Genomic DNA, 17,718 nt, shown 5'->3' with positions numbered 1-17,718 from the left:
GTCTCACAGATTCCTGGATGGTAAGTGGTAAAAGAAAGAACTGTAATCCAGGTGAGGTATAACAGATTCCAACTGATATGAATGGCAAAATGGTCACCTTTAAAAAGGTACACAAATTATAAAGTAGCAGGTATTTAAATCCAAATGAAAACGGTACTAAACTGTAGCTCTACTTGGCGTCTTCCAGTTCCTATCAGGCTTCAATCACCTGTCCTAAGTAGTACTACTGATGACATCTTACCCATAACTCTCTATGCTATTCTAAAGGTAAACGACAAGTTTCCACCAGGTGTCACAATAACCATAAAAGCCTTCCCATTCATTATTAAGTATGTATAATTCCATACATTTACAATATATTTTCTATATGTAGCACATGGGGATGTGTGAAACTCACTCCTCAGCCTGAACTGTCTCCACTTGCTCCGAGGAATTTCTAGCTTTCCGGCGGCATCGACTGGTAAGACGATTCAGGAGGAGGGTCATGTGTGCTATCAAGACAGCGAAGTCCTGGGTTTTTTTTAAACATTTTTTATTTATTTCACCTTTATTTAACCAGGTGTGCTAGTTGAGAACAAGTTCTCATTTACAACTGCGACCTGGCCAAGATAAAGCAAAGCAGTTTGACAAAAACAACACATGAGTTACACATGGGATTAACAATCGTACAGTCAATAACACAATAGAAAATATATATATACAGTGTCAGAGGAAAAATTGCAAGATTATGTTATAATACATGTATTACATCAAATGGTTGTTTTATTCGACAGAATAGAGTATTCTGTTAACTATTGTGTGTGTGTTCTACTGACGATGGGCCTCTGGGAGACAACACTGACAGGAGATTTACAATGTCTTTTGGGTGATAAAACCTAAAGACCATTCCAGAGCATGAGTTAATGTTTCTGTTCTATACCGTACCAGGGAGAGATGGTTCCAGTATGGAGTCAGAGGGCCAGACACTGGTCTATACAATGAAAACTGTTGACACAGCAGATACTGTCTGCTATGTATTATAGGTATCCTTCATACAAATCTTAACCTTGTGACCCATTCTTTATATCTGTTGTTCATCATGTAGGTTGAGAGGGGTGTATCTTGGCTATAAAAGACCTTTGTACTTTTGTCTCGTCGCTCTCAACGGATCATCAGAGACGGTGATTCGTTGACCAGCCATTGCTATTGCAAAGCTCTCACTATTAAAGATTTAGTTTAAGTAAACTCTGACTTGTGTGATAAGTTTGTCTCTCCTCATTTAATAATACAGAAATCAACCACCACAAGTGTGTGCAAATGTATTAAGATTAGGGAGGTAATGCAATAAATAGGCCATAGTGGCGAAATAATTACAATTTAGCATTAACACTGGAGTGATAGATGTGCAGATGATGATGTGCAAGCAGGGATACTGGGGTGCAAAATAGCAAAACTAAATAACAATATGGGGATGAGGTAGTTGGGTGGGCTATTTACAGATGGGCTGTGTACAGGTGCAGTGGTCGGTAAGCTGCTCTGACAGCTGAAACTTAAAGTTATTGAGGCAGATATAGGTCTCCAGCTTCAGTGATTTTTGCAATTTGTTCCAGTCATTGACAGCAAAGAACTGTAAGGAAAGGTGGCCAAAGGGGGTGTTGGCTTGGGGATGACCAGTGAAATATACCTGCTGGAGCGTGTGCTACGGGTGGGTGTTGCTATGGTGACCAGTGAGCTGAGATAAGGCTGGGCTTTACCAAATAAAGACTTATAGATGACCTGGAGCCAGTGGGTTTGGCGACGAATATGAAGCGATGGCCAGCCAACGAGAGAATACAGGTCGCAGTGGTGGGTAGTATATGGGGCTTTGGTGATAAAACGGATGGCACTGTGATAGACTACATCCAATTTTCTGAGTAGAGTGTTGGAGGGTATTTTGTAAATTACATCGTCGAAGTCAAGGATCGGTAGGATAGTCAGTTTTACGAGGGTATGTTTAGCAGCATGAGTGAAGGAGGCTTTGTTGCGAAATAGGAAGCTTTTTACATTTTAGTCATTTAGCAGACGCTCTTATCCAGAGCGACTTACAGTAGTGAATGCATACATTTCATTTCATACATTTTTTTTCCTGTGCTGGCCCCCCGTGGGAATCGAACCCACAACCCTGGCATTGCAAACACCATGCTCTACCAACTGAGCTACAGGGAAGGAGATGCTTAATGTGAGCCTGGAAGGAGAGTTTACAGTCTAACCAGACACCTAGGTATTTGTAGTTGTCCACATATTCTAATTCAGAACCGTCCAAAGTAGTGATGCTAGTCGGGGGGGCGGATGCAGGCAGCGATCGGTTGAAGAGCATGCATTTAGTTTTACTAGCATTTAAGATCATTTGGAGGCCACGGAAGGAGTGTTGTATGGCATTGAAGCTCGTTTGGAGGTTTGTTAACACAGTGTCCAAAGAAGGGCCAGAAGTATACAGAATGGTGTCGTCTGCGTAGAGGTGGATCAAAGAATCACCAGCAGCAAGAACGACATCATTCATTGATATATATACAGAGAAAAGTGTCGGCCTGAGAATTGAACCCTGTGGCATAGAGACTGCCAGAGGTCCGGACAACAGGCCCTCCGATTTGACACACTGAACTCTATCTGAGAAGTAGTTGGTGAACCAGGCGAGGTAGTCATTTGAGAAACCAAGGCTATTGAGTCAGCCGATAAGAATGCGGTGATTCACAGAGTCGAAAGCCTTGGCTAGGTCAATGAAGACGGCTGCACAGTACTGTCTTTTATCGATGGCGGTTATGATATCTTTTAGGACCTTGAGTGTGGCTGAGGTGCACCCATGACCAGCTCGGAAACCAGATTGCATAGCGGAGAAGGTACGGTGAGATTCGAAATGGTCGGTGATCTGTTTGTTAATTTGGCTTTCGAAGACTTTAGAAAGGCAGGGCAGGATAGATATGGGTCTGTAACAGTTTGGGTCTAGAGTCTCTCCCCCTTTGAAGAGGGAGATGACCGCAGCAGCTTTCCAATCTTTAGGGATCTCAGACGATCCGAAATAGAGGTTGAACAAGGCTAGTAATTTGATCCTCGGTATGAGCAAAATCTGGAGGAAGTGGTGCGGTACTCGCTAAGCAAGTGGTGCGCTACTCGCTAAGCAGGTGGTGCGGTACTCGCTAAGCAGGTGGTGCGGTACTCGCTAAGCAGGTGGTGTGGTACTTGCTAAGCAGGTGGTGTGGTACTTGCTAAGCAGGTGGTGTGGTACTCACTAAGCAAGTGGTGCGGTACTCGCTAAGCAAGTGGTGCGGTACTCGCTAAGCAAGTGGTGCGGTACTCGCTAAGCAAGTGGTGCGGTACTCGCTAAGCAAGTGGTGCGGTACTCGCTAAGCAAGTGGTGCGGTACTCGCTAACACGTCGACAAATTTACTGAATGAAAGAAAGCGACTACATTCAATGTTAGAATCAATAAATGCAAATTATATGAATCTATTGAATACTTTACAAATCATATAACGAGCAATATCTGAGGGTTTATACATGTATCAGATCAAAGGTAATAATTAACCTCTTAATATCTGAGGGTTTATACATGTATCAGATCAAAGGTAATAATTAACCTCTTAATATCTGAGCATTTATACATGTATCAGATCAAAGGTAAAAATGTACCTCTTAATATCTGAAGGTTTATACATGTATCAGATCAAAGGTAATAATTAACCTCCTAAGGATCCGCCCCTTTTTTTTGTATTTTTGCCTAAAATGTCTTACCAAATCTAACTGCCTGTAACTCAGGCCCTGAAGCAAGGATATGCATATTCTTGGTACCATTTGAAAGGAAACACTTTGAAGTTTGTGGAAATGTGGAATGTAGGAGAATATAACACAAAAGATCTGGTAAGAGATAATACAAAGAAAAAATAAACATTCTTTTGTATTTTTTGTACCATCATCTTTGAAATGCAAGAGAAAGGCTATAATGTATTATTCCAGCCCAGGTGCAATTTAGGTTTTGTCCACTAGATGGCAGCAGTGTATGTGCAAAGTTTTAGACTAATCCAATGAACCATTGCATTTCTGTCAAAATTTTGTATCAAGACTGCCCAAATGTGCCTAATTTGTTTATTAATAACTTTTCATGTTCAAAACTGTGCACTCTCCTCAAACAATAGCATAGTATTCTTTCACTGTAATAGCTAATGTAAATTGACAGTGCAGTTAGATTAACAAGAATTGAAGCTTTCTGCCAATATCAGATATGTCTATGTCCTGGGAAATGTTCTTGTTACTTACAACCTCATGCTAATCGCATTAGCCTACGTTAGTTCAATCCGACACTGATCCCGAAGAAGTTAAAACAAAACACATTTTTGTCTGATTTGAGTTGAAAACAAAAACACAAGCCTATTTTTGAGCAAGCTTTCATACAATAACATTTCATGTGGCGTTGACATTGACAGCCTCCTCTTCCTCCTCTTTCACAAGAGTTTCTTCCTCCGTCCAGCAGACCTCTTATGTTTTGTAATTTCAGCATCTTCTTCACGGCATTAATATTATTCTGCACATAAATCCAAGGAAGGGTTAGCTAACATGCTAAGTAGTCGCAAAGTAGCTAATTAGCTAAAATTGTCACTTTAAAACGCCCACCCATCCACCCCGACTAACCAACCTCCTTTAGTTTTTTTCTGAAATAAAATGGGTTAACTAGTAGATACGACGGAAGTGTGTTTAAAACACAGTGGTTAATATACACCTGAAAGCGTCTAAAGAGCTCCAGTGTTTTTGGCTAATTAATCAAATCCCTTTTTACAAATCAGCAACTGTGTTTTCTCTGACATGGTGGAATATAATACGGATGGGAACATTCATGAGGTAGTGAATGTTTTTAATAATACTGATGGGAACATTCATGAGGTAGGGAATGTTTTTAATAATACTGATGGGAACATTCATGAGGTAGTGATCAAACTTTAATAGTCACATGCGCTGAATACAACAAGTGTAGTAGACTTTACCGTGAAATGCTTACTTACAAGTCCATTAACCAACAGTGCAGTTTTAAGAAAGAGTTAAGAAAATATTTACCAGATAAACTAAAGTTAAAAAAAATTATAAAAAGTAACACAATAAAGTAACAATAGCAAGGCTATATACAGGGGGTACCGGTACAGAGTCAATGTGCGGGGGTACAGGTTAGTAGAGGTAATTTGTACATGTAGGTGAAACTCTCGACCCGCTCCACTACAGCCCCGTTGATGTTAATGGGGGCCGGTTTTCAGCCCACCTTTTCCTGTAGTCTACGTTCCGCTCCGGTCTTGCTCACATTGAGGGAGAGGTTGTTGTCCTGGCCAGGTCATGACTTCCTCCCTATAGGCTGTCTCATCGTTGCCGGTGATCAGGCCTACCACTGTTGTGTCATCAGCAAACTTAATGATGGTGTTGGAGTCCTGTTTGGCCACGCAGTTGTGGGTGAACAGGGAGTACAGAAGGGGAGTAAGTACACACCCCTGAAGGCCTCGGTGTTGAGGATCAGCGTGGCAGACGTGTTGCTACCTACCCTTACCACCTGTGGGCAGCCCGTCAGGAAGTCCAGGATCCAGTTGCAGAGGGAGGATTTTAATCCCAGGGTCCTTAGCTTAGTGATGAGCTTTGTGGGCACTATGGTGTTGAATGCTGAGCTATAGTCAATGAATAGCATTCTCACATAGGTGTTCCTTTTGTCCAGGTGGGAAAGGGCCGTGTGGAGGGCGATTGAGATTGCGTCATCTGTGGATCAGTTGGGGCGGTATGCGAATTGGAGTAGATCTAGGGTATCCGGGAGCATGGTGTTGATGTGAGTCATGACCAGCCTTTCACAGCACTTCATGGCTACAGACGTGAGTGCTACGGGCAGTAATCATTTAGGAAGGTTACCTTCGCTTCCTTGGGCACAGGGACTATGGTGGTCTGCTTGAAACATGTAGGTATTACAGACTCGGTCAGGGAGAGGTTGAAAATGTCAGTGAAGACACTAGCTAGTTGGTCCGCATATGCTTTGAGTACACGTCCTGGTAATCCGTCTGGCCCCGTGGCTTTGTGAATGTTGACCTGTTTACAGGTCTGCTCTCATCGGATACCGAGAGCGTTATCACTCAGTCATCCAGAATAGCTGGTGCTGACGTGCATGCTTCAGTGTTGCTTGCCTTGAAGCGAGCATAAAAAGGCATTTAGCACGTCTGGTAGGCTCTCGTCACTGGGCAGCTCGGTTCTGGGTTTCCCAGTCAACAACTGTTATCATAACAATGTCATCACATTTTCATACACGTTTAGCTTGATAACTTCTACACAAATTAACTAAATAAAACACAATGACTAAAGGAATCAAAGTAAAATACATTTAAAATATGTTCCTTTTTTTTTTTTTTTGCACTGAGACCGGTCCGGCTAACAAAGTAGGCCTGTTTTTTGAGTAAGGCTTCATACAAATTGATTTCATGTGGCCATAAACCAAATAAACCCAATTCCAAATCAAGCCTGTGTTTTATGAACTGATTCTGGAGTTTCAAAGATCAGAGACTGGTGTGATAATAGTACATCTTAAATACAAGCAAGCGAGATCTGTCTCGCTGATCACAGTCAGGGAAGAACTAAAAAAAACTGCAGATAGTTGCATGTCCCCTCATATAGAGGAAGGTGATAATAGTACTTTTTAATGCAACAGTTACAGACAACAATGGCAACAATGTGTTAGGGTGCAGACAGGTAATAGGCGTAGTAGTCTATGAAATGCAGTTCATCACAGAACAGAGCATCAACCTGGAGAAGTTACAACAGCTCACCCCAAATTCTGCCACCCACAACAGTGTCTCTCTTCTCGCATGTGATTTTCAGGTTTTTTCTGACCAGGAAAATGTCTTTCCACACTGAGAACATTGGAAAGGATTCTATCCTGTGTGTGTTCCTTCATGCCTTTTCAGGCTCGCTAACTGGGTAAAACTCTTTCCACATTGGGAGCATTGGAAAGGCTTCTCTCCTGTGTGTGACATTTCATGCGTTTTCAGGTTTCCCGAGGTTCTAAAACCCTTTTCACACTTGGAGCAGTGGAAAGGCTTCTCTCCTGTGTGTGTCATCTCATGCGTTTTCAAGTTCCCTAACTGGGTAAAACTTTTTACACACTGGGAGCAGTGAAAAGGCTTCTCTCCTGTGTGTGTCATCTCATGCATTTTCAGGTTCCCTAAATGGGTAAAACTCTTTCCACACAGAGAGCATTGGAATGGTTGTTCTCCTGTGTGTATTTTCTCATGATCTTTAAGATGCCCTGAGTGTCTAAAATCCTTTCCACACTGGGAGCATTGATATGGCTTCTCTCCAGTGTGTGTTCTTTCATGCACTTTTAGATGCCCCGAGTATCTGAAACCCTTTCCACACTGAGAACAGTGATAAGGCTTCTCCCCTGTATGTTTTCTTTCATGATATTTCAGCTGCCCTATCTGGCTAAAAGTCTTTCCACACTGAGAGCATTGGAATGGCTTCTCTCCAGTGTGTATCCGCTTATGCTCTTTCAGATGCGATGACTGGATAAAACTCTTTCCACACTGAGAGCATTGGAAAGGCTTCTCTCCTGTGTGTTTTCTCTTATGCTCTTTCAGGTGCAATGACTGGATAAATCTCTTTCCACAGTGAGAGCATTGATACGGCTTCTCTCCAGTGTGTGTTCTTTCATGCACTTTTAGATGCCCTGAGTGTCCAAAACCCTTTCCACACTGGGAGCATTGATACGGCTTCTCTCCAGTGTGTGTTCTTTCATGCACTTTAAGATGCCATGAGTGTCCAAAACCCTTTCCACACTGGGAGCATTGATATGGCTTCTCTCCAGTGTGTGTTCTTTCATGCACTTTTAGATGCCCTGAGTGTCTAAAACACTTACCACAATGGGAGCAGTGATAAGGCTTCTCGCCTGTGTGTGTCATCTCATGTGTTTTCAAGTTCCCTAATTGGGTAAACCTTTTTCCACACTGGGAACAGTGGAAAGGCTTCTCGCCTGTGTGTGTCATCTCATGCGTTTTCAGGTTCCCTACATTTGTAAAACTCTTTCTACACTGGGAACATTGGAATGGTTGTTCTCCTGTGTGTATTCTCTCATGTTCTTTCAAATGTGATGACTGGATAAATCTCTTTCCACACTGAGAGCATTGGAAAGGCCTCTCTAAAGAGTGTGTTCTTTCATGTGATTTCAGGTCCCCTGGTGAGAAACATGTATTTTTACACTGGGAGCATTGATAAAGCTTCTCTCCAGTGTGTGTTCTTTCATGCACTTTCAGATACCCTGAGTGTCCAAAACGCTTTCCACACTGGGAACAGTGGTATGGTCTTGCTGGTTTGGTCGTCTCTGGGTCTGGGCTCTTCCCACGGTCAGGGTGAGAGTCTGGTCTCTCTCCTGCTAAAAAGACAAACAGAGTATTTGCTTAAACAGAGAGACCTGAATGAAAACTCTATATGATACAACTGTCTTTCTACAAGGTTTAATCTAGATTAGATCCCTCAATTTAAAAAAAGTCACCCTTCCCTGGGTTAAAACACTAAATCAAGGCTGACTTGGGGGTTGAATCGACTTTACATTTGAATCACTTCAGGACACCCATGGGTTGATTTACCAATCACTAAGACCTGCTTTATGGTGACCTCTGACCTTATAGAGGATACCTAGAGGCCAAATTCCAATAGGGGATTATCATCAGAATAGTGTTCTTAACAACCCAACCAGAGCACTCCGATCTGACATCTCTGGTCTCTTGGCCCTTATCATCAGAACAGTGTTCTGAACAACCCAACCAGAGCACTCCGTTTTGATTCTACCATCTCTGGTCTCTTGTCCCTCCCACCCCTACTGGAGGGCAGCTCCCACTCAGCCCAGTCAAAGCTCTTCTCTGTCCTGGCACCCTATTGGTGGAACCAGCTTCCCCCTGATGTCAGAACGGAGTCCCTCCCCATCTTCTGAAAACATCTGAAACCCTACCTCTTTAAAGACTATCTTAAATAAACCCCATGTCCCCTCCTCCCCCTACTTACACTGACTTTGCTGATAACTACGTTGTTGAGGGAAAATGTACTTGCTATGATTGTGATATCTTCTTGTCTCACCCAGCTATCTTAATAATATGAATGCAGTACTGTAAGTCTCTCTGGATAAGAGCGTCTGCTAAATGACTCAGTACTGTAAGTCTCTCTGGATAAGAGCGTCTGCTAAATGACTCAGTACTGTAAGTCTCTCTGGATAAGAGCGTCTGCTAAATGACTCAGTACTGTAAGTCTCTCTGGATAAGAGCGTCTGCTAAATGACTCAGTACTGTAAGTCTCTCTGGATAAGAGCGTCTGCTAAATGACTCAGTACTGTAAGTATCTCTGGATAAGAGAATCTGCTAAATGACTCAGTACTGTAAGTCTCTCTGGATAAGAGTGTCTGCTAAATGACTGAAATGTAAAGGTAGAACAGCAGAGTGCGTCATCACAGAGTGGCTGTTGTGTTAAAGTGATAATGCCTGAGAAGACAGTGTTTGAAAGTTATTTTGACGCAGTTGCTCTGTCTATATCGTGCCAATATATCCTCCAAACGCCGTCTTCGAGGGCATCATCACGCTTATACAACGGGTTACCAACATATTGAAATAATGATTGACATATTTTCATAAAAATATTTATTTTAAATGAATTTATTCACTCTGTTTAATCCTTCCATGAGATATAATCCCGACACAAATCCATGGCTGCTAGACAAGCCGACTGGTCATTCATTCTATCGGTTCAGTTGCCGGAGACGCCACACACTTCTGAAGTCTTTGAGTTGGATATCTATGGATGCAACCCAGTCGGTCAATTGAAATGTTCCGTTGCCCTGCTGGCTGGCAACGTTCTTATCCCTTGCTTGCGAGCTAGTCAACTATGGCTAACACCGTCACGTCAAACAGAATGACAGCAAAGTAGCTGCGTTTGCTTAAGATGTTTTCTAGTGACATTTATTTGGATACATCCATAACAATAAGGTAATGATGCGTGATTTTGCCTGGCATAGAAAATGTGCTCTCTCGTCAGGACACTGTTCAGAGGAGCCAGCCAACACAGATAACACAGATAACACAGTCCCTTCAAACTGAAGCTGAAAAGACAGTCTAAGATCCTTTCCAATCACATAAAACATTTTAGAAAAAGTCTCAGTGTTGTTTCCCTCATAAGGTGAGCTATTGAAAGGTACTGAAAACATGGGATTCAATAATTTATCAAATTATCTTTCTCCGAACAATTGTATTAGTATAAAATAATATAATTTCCCAATTTTTTGCATACAATATAGCTCAATATCTGTATTATTTATTTTACAATCTTTTTTACTCATCTTTATCAAGAGTCAATCATTTCGGACCCAACTGTATATCTTCTTGGGGCTATGTGGGACGCTAGCGTGCCACCCGTGGTGCACCCTATCAACAGCAGGTGCATTTCAAGAGCGGCAAATTTGAAACCAAATAAATGTCAAAATTCAAATTTTTCAAACATACAACTATCTTACACCCTTTGAAAGATAAACATCTCCTTAATCTAACCACGTTGTCCGATTTCAAAAAGGTTTTACGGCGAAAGCATAAAGTTAGATTATGTTAGGAGAGTACATTGACAATAGCTGTGTGTAATGTTTTGTCAATTCAAAGACAGGGTCACCAAAACCATAAAACCAGCTAAAATGATGCACTAACCTTTTACAATCTCCATCAGATGACACTCCTAGGACATTATGTTAGACAATGCATGCATTTTTTGTTCTATCAAGTTCATATTTATATCCAAAAACAGCGTTTTACTATGGCATTGATGTTGAGGAAATCGTTTCCCTCCAATAACCGGCAGTCAAGTCAGCACCACAAATTAAATAATTAAAATTAGAAAACATTGGTAAAATATTATATTGTCATTTAAAGAATTATAGATTTACATCTCTTGAACGCAATCAACTTGCCAGATTTAAAAATAACCTTACTGGGAAATCACACTTTGCAATAATCTGAGCACTGCGCCCAGAAAAATATGCTTTGCTATACAGACAAACGGCCATGTTGGAGAGATCTAAAATCGAAAATACTATGTAAATAATCCATTACCTTTGATTCTCTTCATCAGATGTCACTTCCCGGAATCCCAGGTCCATAACGAATGTAGTTTTGTTCAAAAAAGCTCATCATTTATATCCAAAAAGATCCGTGTTGTTAGCACATGATCTAAGCCAGCCGGACTTCTCGTCATGAACGAGGGGAAAAAATATATTTACGTTCGTTCAAACATGTCAAACGTTGTATAGCATAAATCATTAGGGCCTTTTTTAACCAGAACATGAATAATATTCAAGGTGGACGAATGCATTCTCTTTTAAAACGTTTTGGAACGAGGGTACCCAACATGACCTCGCGCGCCAGAGTCTAATCGGCCATCACCGTTCCAAGGCTCTTGTTCGGTCAGATCTCATAGTAGAAGATTCAAAACACTTTGTAAAGGCTGGTGACATCTAGTGGAAGCAATAGGAAGTGCCAAAACATTAATCAGCCCCTGTGTGTTTCAATGGCATAGGCTTAAAGGTAATTCAACACATCAGGTATCCACTTCCTGTCAGAAAATGTCTCAGGGTTTTGCCTGCCAAATGAGTTCTGTTATACTCACAGACACCATTCAAACAGTTTTAGAAACTTTAGGGTGTTTTCTATCCATATATAATAAGTATATGCATATTCTAGTTACTGGGTAGGATTAGTAACCAGATTAAATCGGGTACGTTTTTTTATCCAGCCGTGAAAATACTGCCCCTTAGCCCCAACAGGATATCTAAACATATAAACAGCTGCATCAATTCCGAGGCAAGAGAGAGCACCTACATACATTTTCTGATACAAAAACTGATTTGGGAAAATCAAGTTTCATTGGATTGAAAAACATTTGCGATATAAACTCTTCTCTGACCTCAATCTTATTTGGCAGTCAGGAGGACCATATTAACAAATATGTACAATGAGGTTTGATGGAATGGCCCACCTGGGAGGATTTTAGGAGTGAGAATATATGAGGTTTGATGGAATGGCCCACCTGGGAGGATTTTAGGAGTGAGAATATATGAGGTTTGATGGAATGGCCCACCTGGGAGGATTTTAGGAGTGAGAATATATGAGGTTTGATAGAATGGCCCACCTGGGGGATTTTAGGAATCAGAATATATGAGGTTTGATGGAATGGCCCACCTGGGGGATTTTAGGAGTCAGAATATATGAGGTTTGATGGAATGGCCCACCTGGGGGATTTTAGGAGTCAGAATATATGCCAAATTTGCATGTGAATTCATCAGCGAACTTGAGGGATTCCTGGGCTTTATGGTGAGTGGCTGAATCCGAATAGTCAAAAAGATGCAGCATTTTTCCTTACCTTGTAACTTTACCTGTAGATTATGGTTCTAATAATCTAGCCACTAAGGAACCTTCCTTTGGGTATTCTGATCCAGCCAAAGTGTCTGACTGTCACACAGAGTGTGTTTGTTAATGCTTAAATAAACTTTTTTTGCTTCGTGACCCACCAACTGAGGTATCTTTTATGTCCCACCATTCCGATGTGTAAAACCATACACAGACCAACAACAACAAAAAGATACACAACATGGCCAAAAGTATGTGGATACCTGCTCATCCAACATCATTCCAAAATCATGGGCATTAATATGGAGTTGGTCCCCCTTTTGCTGCTATAACAGCCTCTTGGAAAGCCTTCCATCTAGTGGAAGACTTTCTCATGAGATGTTGGAACACTGCTACAGGGACTTGCTTCCATTCGGCGACAAGAGCATTAGTGAGGTCAGGCACCGATGTTGGGCGATTAGGCCTGACTCGCAGTCGGTGTTCCAATTCATCCCAAAGGTGTTCGATGGGGTTGAGGTCAGGACTCTGTGCAGGCCAGTCAAGATCTTCCACACCAATCTCAACAAACCATTTCTGTATGGACTTCGCACGGGTGCATTGTCATGCTGAAAACAGGAAAGGGTCTTCCCAAACTGTTGCCACAAAGTTGGAAGCACAGAATAATCTAGAATGTCATTGTACGCTGTAGCGTTAAGATTTCCCTTCACTGGAACTAAGGGGCCCAGCCCAAACCATGAAAAACAGCCCCAGACCATTATTCCTCCTCCACCAAAATGTACAGATGGCACTATGCATTCGGGCAGGTAGCGTTCTCCTGGCATCTGCCAAACCCATGATTTGTCCGTCGGACTGCCAGATGGTGAAGTGTGATTCATCCCTGCAGAGAACACATTTACACTGCTCCAGAGTCCAATGGCGGTGAGCTTTACACCACTCCAGCCGATGCTTGATATTGCGCATGGTGATCTTAGGCTTGTGTGCGGCTGGTCAGCCATGGAAACCCATTTCATGAAGCTCCCAACAAACATTTATTGTGCTGATGTTGCTTCCAGAGGCAGTTTGGAACTGTATTGAGTGTTGGAACCGAGGACAGTCAATCTTTACGCGCTACAACACTCGTGATCCCGTTCTGTGAGCTTGTGTGGCCTGCTACTTCGCGGCTGAGCCGTTGTTGCTCCTAGACGTTTTCACTTCACAATAACAGCCCTTACAGTTGACCGGGGCAGCTATAACAAGACAGAAATTTGATTAACTGACTTGTTAGAAAGGTGGCATCCTATGATGGTGCCACGTTGAAAGTCACTAAGCTCTTCAGTAAGGCCATTCTACTGCCAATGTTTGTCTATGGAGATTGCATGGCTGTGTGCTCGCTCGATTTTATACACCTGTCAGCAAAAGGTGGCTGAAATACCCGAATCCACTAATTTGACTGGGTGTCCACATACTTTTGCATTTATAGTGTACTTTGTATCTCTCATTTACTTATAATTTGGCAGTTACCTGTAGAATGGACGGAGAGGTATGGCTCGAGTCGCAACAAAATGGAATATAAAGTTACGGATAAAGTTCATGTGTACAACATCTAAAGACCTTTCCGTTTCTAAAAAGACACATTTGGGTGTTTTTGTAGCCGTTGATGATGTTTGTTCAGAGACCTCATCCTGCACAACAAGGAGAAGGAAATGAACTGATGGTAGAGGAGGGCATTTAATGATTTCACTATTGGACTAATATCTAATATCAGGATAGTGGAAATACATACGTTTTAAAGAGCAACTTATTTATGTTGTACTTCAATGTGGTTGCACTCTGCTTGTTGTTTCAGCACAGAAGGATTGGGGAGGAGCAGAGGACCGGTCTGTCTGATACGGAGAGAGAGAGTAGCCAAACCGACTTGAGCAAATGTGTTTTTCCATATAACCTTTATTTAACTAGGCAAGACAGTTTAAGAACAAATTCTTATTTACGATTGACGGCCTACCGGGGAACAGTGCTTTAACTGCCCTGTTCAGGGGCAGACTGAAAGATTTTCACCTTGTCAGCTCGGGGATTTGATCTAGCAACCTTTCGGTTACTGGCCCAACGCTCTAACCACTAGGTTACATGCCGCAATAGGTTATCTATCATCTCATCTGGTAGTGTCTGTTTTGACTGCATCAAATCGGTGTAAAGAAGCTAGCTAGCTAGCAAGGCTAATTGAGGCTATTTTTCTGCATTACCTGTACATGTCTACAACAACAGCCTACCTGTTTACATTTACATTTAAGTCATTTAGCAGACGCTCTTATCCAGAGCGACTTACAAATTGGTGCATTCACCTTATAATATCCGTAATACCTGTTGGTTGATAATTGGAGCCGACTCGTATTTTAGCCAACTTAACTGTAAAACACATTTCACTATAGGACTAATATCCAGATTTTTACACATGGAGTCTCTGACTGTAGAGCTGCTCTGATTGGCTGACGACAAGAAGCTACACGCATGAAAAGTGTGTTGGCTACCGGTATGTATTTTTTACAGGGTGCACTCAGAGACTGTCGTGGTCTATCCTTGTATCCTTGTGTATTGAAATGTCACAGAGAATGTAAGTTTTTTTTAATGCTGAGAATATTCAAATAACTGTGTCCATCCCTAATCAATGGTTGGGGTAAGTTTCTCAAGAACAAGTGTCTGGACCTTCTATAACATGGCATTTACATCAAAAATATACATTTGGTTGTAAAAAAAAGAAGGGAAAAAAAGCACAATTCTCCTTTAATATGGATGTGACCAATTGAAAGCACAATCTCTGGGACACCAATCACACCGTTTAACTAAACGCTGAACACTGTTCTCTCGTACTGAACGCACCCCTGAATAACATATTCAAGTGTAAAACGTCAGTAGAAAGCCTCTTAAAAATCATACATTAGTTGAACAATGGCAAAGTTGGTGCTTCTGTTTTTAATATAGTACTCACTAGTGTTAATCAGATCTCCAGTCTCCTCTTCGTCTTTCAGTCCAAAAGGTCCTTTCTCTTCTTTCACTGTAAAATCCTCATCTTCTTCTTTCAATGTGATTTCCTCCTTTATCATTCTGAAAACTTCTTCCTCCTCTTCCACTGTGACAGCCTCTATCTCTTCTTCGTGTTTCACTCCTAAAGGCTCTTTCTCGTATTTTACTGTAACATCCTCCTCTTCCTCCTTTTTGATTCTGAAAGCTTCTACCTCCTCCTCTTCCACTGTGACAGCCTCTATCCCCTCTTCGGGTTTCACTCCAAAAGGTTCTTTCTCGTCTTTCACTTCCTCGTCTTCTTTCACGACAATGTTCAGATCTTCTTTCTCCGTCCAGCAGACCTCTTCTTCTTTAGCAGGGAGGGAGTAGTTTAGTGAGCTCATGGTCGAGCGAGGATAGCGGACTAAACTTCACTCCTAGGTCGGGGATGAGACCTAGCTAGTTAGAATTAGCGACTAGCCTAGTACTAGGCTCAGTGTGAATCTTAACGAATTAGTAAATCTAACAAGCTATTTTACAATTTAACTAGGAGATATGCAAACAAAATTGCGTTAAAAACACAGATTAATATTCACAAATACGGACAAAAGAGCTTGAATTTGTCGGTATTATGTTGACTAGCAAGATAAGGAACTGGCTGCATCAGTCGCCGAGTTGTTGTTGAAGAAGCGTCCCGTCCACTAGATTAGACGTCACACAAGGAGCATCAACTGAAATTCTTACATCGCCATCTGCTGACTGGAGTTGGTAACGGCGTTATTCACTACAGTGTTTATTCTGGAGAAAAGAAAACCATAACAAATCATTTGAAAAATGAACAAATGCGTTTTCTCTTACCTCTTACAGCCAAGACTTTCCTCTACACAAGATAAGATCATGACTTTATCATGCCCACTGGGAAATTCTGTACGAGGATCTATGTACATAAAACACATAACACGCATATAAATGACATCAATACAACTGCAGACAATAAATATGAGAATATTTACACATCAGTACGTTGTCAACCACAATGTCCAGTGTAGACAGGCCTGCTGGACTCAGCAGCCTTATTGTGCCGCTGGACCCACTAGTGATTATTATTCAGCCTTATTGTACCGCTGGACCCACTAGTGATTATTATTCAGCCTTATTGTGCCGCTGGACCCACTAGTGATTATTATTCAGCCTTATTGTGCCACTGGACCCACTAGTGATTATTATTCAGCCTTATTGTGCCGCTGGACCCACTAGTGATTATTATTCAGCCTTATTGTACCGCTGAACCCACTAGTGATTATTATTCAGCCTTATTGTGCCGCTGGACCCACTAGTGATTATTATTCAGCCTTATTGTGCCGCTGGACCCACTAGTGATTATTATTCAGCCTTATTGTGCCGCTGGACCCACTAGTGATTATCATTCAGCCTTATTGACACTGGGATAAAGGATTGTTTGGTTGTGTTCCTGTTATATCCTTGCCCAATTTTTCTAAAGTTATCTGCTAGGATTTCCCCTATCAGATAGGATTAAATGTTATCGAAACTGAAACATGAGATATTGATCCTCTGGATAGGGATAAGGATTTGGTAATCGCAGCTTTAATCAGGATTAAATGTGTTTTTTTGCGTTTTACAAAACTCGAAGACACTTTATTAGGATAATCTTGATCCCACTGCAAGACTGGTAGGTCCAGCCGGCCGGTCAGATGGGTCCAGTCGGCCGGTCAGATGGGTCCAGTCGGCCGGTCAGATGGGACCAGTCGGACGGTCAGATGGGTCCAGTCGGCCAGCCAACCCGATGGGACCAGTCGGACGGTCAGATGGGTCCAGTCGGCCAGCCAACCCGATGGGACCAGTCGGACGGTCAGATGGGTCCAGTCGGCCGGTCAGATGGGACCAGTCGGACGGTCAGATGGGTCCAGTCGGACGGTCAGATGGGTCCAGTCGGCCAGCCAACCCGATGGGACCAGTCGGCCGGTCAGATGGGTCCAGTCGGCCAGCCAACCCGATGGGACCAGTCGGCCGGTCAGATGGGTCCAGTCGGCCAGCCAACCGGATGGGACCAGTCAGACGGTCAGATGGGTCCAGTCGGCCAGCCAACCCGATGGGACCAGTCGGCCGGTCAGATGGGTCCAGTCGGCCAGCCAACCGGATGGGACCAGTCAGACGGTCAGATGGGTCCAGTCGGCCAGCCAACCCGATGGGACCAGTCAGACGGTCAGATGGGACCAGTCAGACGGTCAGATACCAATACATTTCTATGTAACTAAGGTGAGGAGGTTTAGAAAACATTCTTACATCTGAAAACCAAAGGTTCATTGTGTTAAATTGACTCCAG

At 42.4% G+C, this 17,718-nt stretch overlaps 1 protein-coding gene across 1 annotated transcript; it reads right to left on the bottom strand.

The window, feature by feature from the left end:
- Positions 1-4,823: 4,823 nt before the first annotated feature.
- Positions 4,824-16,115, bottom strand: LOC106590982 (uncharacterized). Its single transcript, XM_014182159.3, has 2 exons — positions 15,361-16,115; positions 4,824-8,395 (listed from the first exon to the last, which is right to left on the bottom strand). Exons 1-2 carry the CDS (start codon positions 15,776-15,778, stop codon positions 6,900-6,902), a joined length of 1,914 nt encoding a protein of 637 aa, XP_014037634.3. The 5' UTR covers positions 15,779-16,115; the 3' UTR covers positions 4,824-6,899.
- Positions 16,116-17,718: the final 1,603 nt, after the last annotated feature.

Source organism: Salmo salar, chromosome 02 (assembly GCF_965601325.2).
Source record: "Salmo salar chromosome 02, fSalSal1, whole genome shotgun sequence".
NCBI classification, from domain to species: Eukaryota; Metazoa; Chordata; class Actinopteri; order Salmoniformes; family Salmonidae; genus Salmo; species Salmo salar.
This window is presented reverse-complemented; position numbering and strand designations above follow the sequence as displayed.